This window comes from Morone saxatilis, unplaced genomic scaffold, assembly GCF_004916995.1.
Source record: "Morone saxatilis isolate NCDOM2014 unplaced genomic scaffold, NCSU_SB_2.0 Contig22, whole genome shotgun sequence".
NCBI lineage: Eukaryota > Metazoa > Chordata > Actinopteri > Moronidae > Morone > Morone saxatilis.
This window is the reverse complement of record NW_023339785.1, coordinates 22,294,955-22,305,964: the sequence shown is the minus strand read 5'-3', so window position 1 is coordinate 22,305,964 and position 11,010 is coordinate 22,294,955. Positions and strand designations below refer to the sequence as shown.

The 11,010-nt window shown below is 40.2% G+C and overlaps 1 protein-coding gene across 1 annotated transcript in view; it reads left to right on the top strand.

Moving 5' to 3' along the window:
• The window catches only part of si:zfos-2326c3.2 (misshapen-like kinase 1), a gene marked incomplete in the record, with an annotated part of 66,842 nt that overhangs the window by 38,782 nt on the left and 17,050 nt on the right, over nt 1-11,010 (top strand). The window contains 6 exon segments of the mRNA XM_035668965.1: nt 3,414-3,758; nt 5,317-5,451; nt 5,596-5,733; nt 7,445-7,515; nt 8,598-8,677; nt 10,751-10,839. Coding sequence (XP_035524858.1) covers nt 3,414-3,758; nt 5,317-5,451; nt 5,596-5,733; nt 7,445-7,515; nt 8,598-8,677; nt 10,751-10,839 — 858 coding nt within the window.

Below are 11,010 nucleotides of genomic sequence, written 5' to 3'. Positions count from 1 at the left end.
TTAATTGTTTAAGTCATTTTTCAAGCAAATATGTCAAACTTCCTCTTGTTCCATCTTCTCAGTTGTGAGAATTTGCTGTTTTTCTTTGGGTTTTTTCAGAATAGACTCAATATCTTTGGGTTTTGGACATTTTCAGATATCACCCGGGGCTTTATGACTTTGAGTTCTGCATTTTCCAGTGCTTTCTGACCTTTTGTAGATCAAACGATTAATCGAAATAACCGGCAGCTTTATCGATAATGAAAATAATCGCTGGTTGCAACCCTAAAAAGATGTGGTGACTTTTGAAGTCGTGATGCTTCCACTTTGATGATATGAGAAGATTTTTTTGAACAGCTGAAGAGAGAATATGCTTTGATCCTAAGACTGAATGCAAGAGGAAGTGTTTGTGCTGGAGAGAGATGAGTTTAATGTTGTTGTCTGTGTCACTGACCCCTAGTAAGATGAAAGGAATGGAGAGAGGGAGAGTAGGTGGAGAGAAAAGCATTATAAGACTCTGCAATGGAGCAGGGAAGATAACAAAAAGGGAAATGCAAAATAATTTGTCTCTTGAGTGTCTTCATATGTATTAAAAATAGAGGAAGACAGTGTCATTCTCTGGGTGCCTGACACTCCTGGTGGAGCTGGGGAAGTTTGTCATTTTGAAGTTCTCATTCAAGGAGACAAAAGTAAAAAACTGGAGTTTTTCATTCTGTGAGTGGGACTCAAGTAAGTATTCAGAGAGTCAACAGTGACACACACTGAACTCTACTAGTAGTGTCAGATGTTAACAAGCTTTTAAGCCAATGCTTATCACACCATGCCATCGTTTTGTTTTAAAACCTTCTCTCCATCTCTGTCTCTCTTTCTCCCCTTCTGTCTCTGCTGATCTCAGCATGCCTTCTCCCTCTCTCCTTTCCTCACTTGTTTCCTCTCTTCATCCCTCCCTCCGTCGTTCACAGCGTGTAACCTCTTTCATTTCTAGCATCCCTCTTTCGACTCATCTCTCGGTTTTTCTTCCAAAATGTTACTATTTAATCTCAGTTGGGGGTTTTAGACACACAAATTCACCAAAGATTTCTCTTTTCGTATTTGCTGTCACTTCCCTATTTCTCAAACACTTAATATTCTTCTAATAACTCCCCAAGTCTTCATCTCTCTCTTTGTGGCAGATTTTAACTGCTAACATTGGTCGTGCTCAGACTGCAGGCTAAAGTGACCCAGATCTTTTTCTTTGCTAATATGTGACTCAGATCAGATTTTTTCATGGCAGTGCGAATAGCACAAATCTCATGGAATCTGATTTTTAAAATCAGATACAGGTCTGATTTTTTGCAATATAACCTCAATGTGAACAGTCATCAGTCAAATCAGATCTGAGCAATAAATAAGAATTGAGTGCTAAAGCTTGCAGTGTGAATGTAACCATAGATACATTTTTATGTATAAAGATTTGACAGATTTAACATCAGTGTGTGTCGTATGAACTGTAAATTACCGAGTTTACCTTTAGATTAAATATCAGATGGACATATTTTTATATTTTTGTCACCATCATTCACTGTTTTGCATCCTTAATCAGTACGAAAGATACCAAATAGAGCAACTCAGCATTCTTAATCAAGTCACCATTGTTCAGTGGTAATTTGGATGGTGCATTGCTGATAGCTGCCATGGAGTGTTTTGTGATGTTATTGTGAAAATAGGTCTTGTCCAAGGACTAGGAAAGCTTATGTGTTACCATGGCTAAAGTGCTGTTGTCAGTTGAACACGGGGAGTTAGGTATGTCGAGTATTCCAACTCTATGTCCTCTCAAGACACAGCATGTCTGAGATAGGCCGACGGATGGCACACCAAGTGTTCTTTCTCTCCGTTCTAGTGGTGTAGGAGGAACTATGCGGTTTGTTTTCGTGCCCCTGAGAGTACCTTTGAGGGTCACTATATCAGTGTTAGTGCTTCCTGTGTGGCTTAAAATGTCTGCAGACATAAAACACAACCCTGCGGTCTTCACACTTCTTCCAAGAGTTGCCTCTGTTGGACCCCTGTATAATACACTGCAATACAGTGTCGTCCATTTATGTATCTTTTGTTTTCATGTGGCTTGCCTCAGTGCCAATCAGACCAAAAGCACTACTGCAACTTTATATTCATCTTCACTGGGCTTTTTTTAGGCAAACCTGGAGCTCAGTCTTGCTGCTGATCCGCACAAACTTAAAATCATTTTATGACTAATGTACATAAATGCAACTTATATGAAAATTCTGTCATCTTTTTTTTAAATTCATCCTCCTGGCAATATAAAGTAGCCGTTGATTCGGTTTACAAAGAGATTTTAAGACAGCTGTAACCCCTACAAAAATCAGAGTTGTGAGATTTAGATGACAGTAGTGGTTCTTTATTTGTGCTTTTATTGGATTTGCTCTGGAGAAACTTGTGCTTGCAAATCTGATTCTCAAGCCAGAGAACCAGCTGCCGTCATATGTCCAAGCTTCACTGCCAGTGCTAGACTGATTGCTATTTTATGAATGTTTTCACATGTTGGTCTACACATGGAACAAGTGAATCAAATCAGCTTCTTTTGTGGGTGCTTTTGTAAATGTGTGTCACAACAAGCTTGACAATCCAGGATACGCTTTTTGAGGCCTTAATGCAACAGCCGTGGCTTGTCTTGTCACTTTCTGCAGAACCGGGGAGTGTCCATTTTGTTGGGAACTAGCATGTACACTTGATTTGCATTAAAAATACAAATGGTATATGACTTAGTCTTCATATATAAAAGTTAAGGATATCTAATTCTTCCAGTCTACATATTCACCAGAGAACAAACCTTAAAGTATCAGTTCATATTATCGCTGGCGGTTGTTCAACATCTTGACTCACTGGAAGCTGAAATGCCATAACAACTTATTCCTTGTGATTTCTATTTGAAGTGATTTTTCCTTCTGAAGTGAAATTTGATTATGAAACATTAGAACCAATCTGCCATTTCAAAATGACAATCCAAGTATGCTATTTGAGAATATTGTCCTTCAACAAAAAAATTAATTAGGCCTAATTAAGAAGATTCAGCTAATCTTGGCAAGAGGGGTTGAAATCAGTTGAAAATGACACTCATCGTTTTTTAACAGGGCATGTGCTGTTGATTTGTTCATGTAAGCTAATAAGATTGAGGGTGCAGACGCAGTTAAGAGGTCTAACATGATCTAAAGTTAAAGACTATGAATACTTCTGTGTATTAATACAGTCATTAGATGCCTTATTCTATGCACTTACATCTAAATCAAGGTTCACTCTTGAATAAGTCATAAATCATGACCACTGAACTTTGCATATACACTGCTGCCTCACAGGACAGTAGACATGCATGTGTTTTTCACATAGACACTCCCAGGCTGCGTCAGTTTCTATGTGTGCTTTTCATGTTTGCTACATAGAGAGCCGCGGCTCCAAACCAGCTGCTTCAGCACAAGGCCCAGCTCTCCCAGCCTCAGCTACAGCCACAAGCCAAGCCCCAGCCTCTGGCCCAGCATCAGCAGCCCTCGGCGGGCAGGAGATCCCACCGCACCCTGCCCAAGGACCAAACCCAGCTCCTGTCGCTGCAGCACGACCACAGACACAGGGAGAGAGAGAGGGAGAGAGAGAGGCAGAGGCAGAGAGAAAAGTCTGTGGCAGCTGTCCAGAAGCTAACAGTTAATAGCGGGAACACAGCTGCTGCTGCTGCTGTTGCTGCTGCTGCTGCTTCCTCGCCCAGCCGCCCTGCAAACAGCCAGCGCTCAGCGGTAAAATCCTGCCTCCCTCAGCTGTCCAGCACCCTTTATCACCTCTGCATCCTGAATCTTTCAGTCTGTCACTCTCTGTCTATTCCACCCTCCCCCCTATATTGAGTTTATGATTTATTTATTCATTGTTTTCTCTCCTCCCATTCCTTTTTCCCTACTTTTGTTACTTCATCTTGACAGACCTCTTTCACCTGAAGGTAACAAAGGTCTAGGAAAAGCAAGCCCAGTGTTTGGTAGAATATGATTAAGATGAAAAGTAACACATTTACCCAGTTGACAACATGTGGTTAATACACTATATTCTTAGAAAAAGTAGCTAAACCACACAAGGAACTTGAACAGGAAACAGACCAAAGGTGCTATTTTTATAAGAAGTCATTTTTAAACATCTGAGAGTCGAAAGGCTGAGTATTGTTTTTTTTTTAAATCATGGGGTGTTTTTTCGTATCTCTTTCACTTTCGTAACTTCTCTGCCAGCAGAAGCTTTCAGATGATCAGCATCAAAGTGCCTAAAAATTGCATAAAACAATATGTTTTCTTTTGCCGGGGTTGTTCATGCTACTGTAAATTTGGAATTGGGGAAAAAAAATTTCAGATTAGTGGCGGTCTTCTCATGTCTGGGCTAGTATGTATAAAACTTCTTATAAATGATGAAGAATGTTCCTAAACTTAAAAAATCAAAAAGTCCGACTGAGAAGCTTTGTATGAAGTCACTTTTAACAACGTTTTTAAGGAGATTCTTAAGTTCTGACTGCAGTGACTACAAGTGTTATACAACATGGACTGCAGTCGTGCCTCGTCATCATAAGGACTACCCATCATTCATTGTGTCCAACATTATATGTGCTTTAATGTATCAAGGAAGAGGAAAGCTAATATAATATATATCCTGTAAAGTAATGGCTGACGTTATTAATATCTGCGTTTTCGGATATTAAAAGATTTGTTAAAGTTTACTTGCAGGTTTATATATTTAGAATCTGTCTCATTTGTAATGTCTATGTTTGTTATTCATCATCTGTCTTTATTCATTTTACAGCTGTGTTGTTGAATCTATTATGTCATGAATTTATATTGTATAGGTACTGTATGTATTGGGACAGGCCTTGTATCCTTTATTAATTCATCATCATACAGTTTCAGAATATGAAGAGTGTGTAGCTGTTGCCTCTAAAGGTCCTAACTGTATGGAGAGACTTCTGGAGCTCTCTTAAATATTTTCCAAGCTGAGTTTAGTTTAGTTTTTATGCATGGCACATATTCTTAATTCTAAGAATAAGAACAAAATTATATTATTATTCTTAGATCTAAAACCACAATTTGACTCAGAGCAGCTTCATACAGTACTTATATAATTTCTTTCTTTCCTCTCGGTTATTCCTGCATGTGTTATTTATATGTGAAGAGTGTTTATGTGTATATGTGTAGTACAGGAGGGCTTGCACGTTACTGTATGTATGGAAAAACACAAGTTTATCTCAGTGAGACTGCCTGATTATGCAATATTTCTATGAACACACGCACACACACATAGTCTTACATGTGTTTCATGTTTTAGATGGACTTCCAAGAATCAAACCTAGCCAGGCTGCTCTTGGCGGCAGGTCTGCCCAACCAGATGCACTCTAGGCTGGGCTCTGGGAGCAGTTCTAGTCCTTGTACTCCAGCCATGCAGAGAGCTCACCTCAACCAGGTATACACAATTAAATAACACACCCCCACTATTTCCTGTCAACGTACTGTCATATTTAAGCACTGTTTCCAGCTATTCTATTATTTTCTGTTCGCCACATGAGGGATGTGTGTGAGGATGTTATTTTTAATCTTATTTTCCCAGAATGCCAATCTGCGCTCTAGTCGAGATGCCCCTCACAGCAGTTCCATGTCAGATATGGCCATCTCGCCCTTGTCAGCGTTTCCCCCCCTGTCCCCAACTGATGATGTATTCTGGGACTCCGTCGAGGCGCCACCTAAGGTGAGCAACAACTGTCCTATTAGCTGCTGGATGGCCCATGCCAACAGGTTAGATGACTTACATAAATGTGCACAAATTGAACTGATGTTTATTTAGTTTTTTCTGGCTGCCATCGAAAGAGGAAGTTGTTATTATTGTCATGCCGGGCGCAGGATGTAGCCCGCAACACATGAGGTTGGCATAACGTGTCTGTGTGTGCTAATCATCCTGTATTCTGGTCACACCAAGCTAAAGAAGTGATGCACACAGCACGAGGTTGGCACAGTGTGGGTGTGTGTCTGTGTTTATGGGAAAGTGTGTGTGAGCGGTTGTTTTTTATCTCAAGGCTTATTATGAAGTGCCCCTAACTGAAAACATCTCCGTGAAAAACACATTCAAGAACACATCCTTCACTCTCTCTCCGTTGCTCTCTGTCTAACATCATCCCTCCCCTGCTAGGTGTTTTATGAACAGAATATGCTGTTAGGTGTATTTACTAACAGAACACCATATGGAGTTAATAGAACAACTAATAACTACTACAGAGAGAGGAGGGGAGCCTAATAAAGCTGTCTGTTTGCTATGTTATGTTGTTGAACTAACAGGAGGCCATATGGAATCAGTAGAGCAGTTAATAACTCGCTACTCTCTCCTGTGATTGCAGCGTGGTGACTGCTTTAAAACACTGGAGTGGCTTTAAAACTGATACCTTTTGGGGACCTGCACCACAATAGAGTGACAGTAATGTGCTGTAGCAAAGCGAGGGGTGAATTCAGAACATCTTACATAGCCTTAAATAGCTTTAAGCTGCAGCAGAGGGTTCTTTCTTAGTAGACTGAAGGTTCTTCTAATGCTCAGTAAGTGCTAATGTTCATTTCATGCATGGGCCGCAATAGTAGACAGGAAACAACAGACACCGAGCTCGGCATGGGTGTATGAGTGTGTGTGTGTTTGTGTTTGTGTGTGTGTGTGTGTGTGCGTGTGCGTGTATGCGTGAGGAGCCAGATGCGGGATGTGGGCAACTTGTCAGTATGATAGGTATTCCCACAGCTCACTTCCTGCTCTGCTGGGTGTGTCTTCCTCTCTGTAACTGGGTCATATGACCCAGGAGATGAGAGGTCAAAAAGTCACCAGCTGGTTGGTAGGACTGAGAGTTTGAAAAGAATGAAGTGTTGAAAAATCTAGTTTAAAAGACAATGCTGTGCAACACTTACAAAGATTGTTCTAGTATAGATTTCACAACGCTGTTCCCGTCACATCACAAAAGCAACATCAGTGAAAAAGGTTAGGAAATATCCCCGACTCAGATAATATTTCCACACCATATGTACGATTTGGACATGGCTTTGGGGAATTTAAAGAGCAACATTGAAAGGTTAAGAAATAGCATAGCCAAATGGTCTCATTAGATTCTCAGTAATAAATATCTCCTAGTGGGTTATTAAAGATTTTATTGCACTCTGCTCTACACCCTTTCAGGCACTGTAGAAGTTGTTGCACATAAAGGTTTCATAACTGCAGAAACCTTCCTATAATTAGCTGAAACCCTGCTTGGCTAGACATGAGATCCTTGTAAAGAGCCCTCTCAAACTTATGAAAATTGAAACAAGCAATCAGGACCACCAGGGGACTGCTGTCTTTGTGTATTCACTCTGTGCTTCTATGTGCTTGCATTTTTGTCAACTCTGTTAAATTGTCTCTTCTTCTTCCCTCTGTCTTATGTAAAATCCAGGTCCCAGAACGCACTACCTCTAAGTTCTACTGTCGAGAGCTGGTGATGGGACACAAAAGGGCTGTTTCAAGGTAGACCACAATTACACTGTATGCACATTAAACACGCAGACAACAAATAAAGATATGTGTCCTTTATAAAGGTTGCCATATGTTTTGTCTGTTCCTAAGCCAGTTACTTCACCTTATTTCATGTGTACGCTCCCTGCCCGGCACGAAATGACACATAAAGTTAGTAAGTAGTCATTGTTTCCCCTCAGGAAGAGCAAAACAGCTAAAATGTGAGTGAATAGTGGACACATCTCTAAATAAACACCTGTAGCCCCATGTGTTATACAGTGATAATATGTCAGTGTTATATTTATAGAACACTTACCCCAAGTGCCAAAAAACCCTCTGTTTTTCTTGCGTAAAATAAACACACACTGTGTAAATGTGCAATCATTAAAATTACAAAATTACCAGTTTGTTTCACTTACAACATTGCTGAACCTTGACATAACAATGTAAATAAAAGAGCCATATTGGACACGTTTACTCTCTCACCATAATCTTCTACCTGCTGTTCTGTTCATAAAGCACGACCTTCACTGCCTCATATTGTGTGTTTTATGAACTTACCTACAAAGCAGAGTTACAACAGTGAGGTGTCTCTTGACTTTGGGAGTACCCAGAAGCTAATATCAGCTGAGCTGGTTGCCTTAGGCAGCAAATATGTGGGCATTGTCTCGCAGCATAAAAACACAATGCATATGTCTGTCCTTAAATTGGAAACAAGAGAAGCCTGAATAACATTAGTCCTAAATAGAAAGTGAATGTACATTCTTCATTTGTTTGGTAACCATGCTATGAGCAGAGCAGATCTTTACCCTTCCAGTTAGAGTGAACCTTATTCATCATGAGATTGTATATCACACTACAATTCAGCTCACTGGCATACACTATTAGAGAACAATCGGTCATGGGTAGATCAGATCAGCTTAGCTTGGATGATTATTTTCGATTAGATGAAACTAATGGTGAGGGAATCGGGTCATTGCAGTGGCAGCGTGAAGGATATACTCGAGGTTAGAACTTATAGAAGTGTATAATGTTGATCAAAAATCACTCTCCCATCTGTGTCACTCTGTTTGTGTGTCTCTTTCTCCATCTAGTGGCTGCCCGGTGTCTGTAGCAGAGAAGAGCGGACGGTCGGTGTCTCATGGAGTCTCCCCTACCAGCAGCCACCACCCAGGTCTGTGCCACCTTAAGTCAACCCCAACAGGCTGACCAGGCTTAGTCACATGCTGTTAGCTGCTGTATGAGCCATAAAAATGAACCCCAACAAAATACAGGTTCTTAAACTCTTTCCATAGAGATGAAGTGTAGTTCTGTCATCTTTTGTTTTTAATGACCAGGCTCTCAACATGAGGTAATAATTTATGTGTGATAACAGGAGCCATACCAGATATAGTATTTGTTCTATGATCAGAGATTAAAGATGTAAAAGTAATAATGTAAATGTTACTTGTTGGCTTTGTAGTGCTCTTGTTGTTTTTGACCAAAATGGTGACTGTTGTGGTCTGCCACAGTTTCGTTTAAACTCAGCCCTTGTTTCCACACAGATGTGGCCCTGGTGTGAACTAATGCTCTGAATGAGTGAGTGTGGTCGTGTGTGAGTGTGGTCGTGTGTGTGTGTAAATCCTCAAAACAGGCACACACACAAACCAGTTACATGTAGCCAAACCAAGCCTACCAAAGACTCAACATAGAGTACACACACTTACTATAAAGGAGCGAGAGCGCAGATAAGTTCAAAGCTTGCCCCCTCCACCTGTGTGAGAGAAAGAAACAGCTCATCTATTTCAAAGCTGCTCTCTGTGTGTCGTCTGTGTGTGGCACCATCGAAGCTCCTGTTGTACAGACTTGGAGAGAGAGAGAAAGAAAAGAGGAAGATGGGGGAAAATCTGTTTAGTATTTCAAAGTTTTCCTCTGAGAGGAAACAAGTTTTCATGCCTCCCACTCAGTTTGGCTGCTGACCTCGGCCTTCTTTGTTTGGAGCCACAGATCAGAGATTCTCCTGCAGACTCATACAGCTTTAATGTGGTAAAAAGCTTTTTATCTGCTCATGATGATACTGAGAAAAGCAGCTTTCTCTTTGAACTAAGAGTATTTGTAGCACTGATACATGAATATATGATTTACAAATTGATTATGATATGGTTTAAAATCATAATATCATGGTAGAACAAGGGATTGCTAGCCTCTGTCACAAATAGTACTAATAAAGCTAGTGTTTATCAGAATTAAAGACAGCATTTCCTTTGATTCATGTGAATTCTCACAATCTGCCATTGCTGAGAACTCTTGGTATGTGGTGACAGGTTTCCTGTTTTGCACCATAAAACAATCATTTTTTGTTCTCAAAACCATAGCAGAGTTTTGAAGCCAGTGTAATAGCTACAACAGAGACAATAATTCTGGTAACATGTAGTGTTAAGTTGGGTAACAACTTGATACAAGACACAGATCTATTATCTGACCACCATTTGTCAACACATTAAAGCTGCTTGAATCAATATTTTTACATTAATAATGAATCAGAGTTTTCTTTTAAAATATTTTAGCTCATTAAGCTGGTGACTTGCTGGGTGAACTTTGTGGAGCCTGTAGCTTCTAAAGAGCCCGGTGTTTCCCTCAGGAGTTGGTGGAGAGCAAAGGAGATGAATATTAGACCAGATAGACACACAACTCCAAGTGAATGTTGTCCGTGTCTCCTGGATGGCAACTGTATGCTTACACATTTCCCCACATCAACTATAGTATGGTAATAATATATCAGTATTGTGTTTGAACCTGTTGCGCCACCTCACGCTGCCAAAAATGGATTAATGCAGGATTAAATATTTCAGTATTTAATTTCACTTTTTCTGATGTGTTTTCTTATTTTTTCTTTTTTATATTTGTGCAATGTAGGGACTTTTTGTTCATTAGCAGGTCAAGCTATGTTTGGGGCTTTTGGTCCATTCAGAGTGCACCTGATCCAACATCCAGCTCAGCAATTGCACTTTCTGGCTGTCAAGCTATCCAGCTTAGTGATACACAATGTTAGAGCCCATGTAGAGGCCAGTAAAGGCTGCCATCGTTGGAGAAAGGCTTCATTTGTCCAAGATAATTATACCTCTAACCACTAATGCTCATCTGTTAAAGGTTCAGTTGTTTGCTCAACACAACCCTCCTGCTGTTTTCACACTGTATAACTGCCACTAATATATGTGTGTTTATATTTATGTGTGTGTGTGTGTGTGTGTGTGTGTATTTATTGTAGGTTTCTTCAAGCTGGAGAGTCCTCTTCTACAGCACCGTCTACAGCCGCACAGGAAGACACAGGAAAATGTAACCAGCGGACATACACAAGTAAATGAAGAGTCACTTTCCGTAACATTTTCACAGCTATGACCAAATTCTGACACACATGCAGATCTGACGTGTGTGAACATGCATTACTAACATTATCACAGAAATCAGCTCAGCTACATTAATCTTAATTAACAATGACGAGCAGGATCATGACAAAACACATGCACA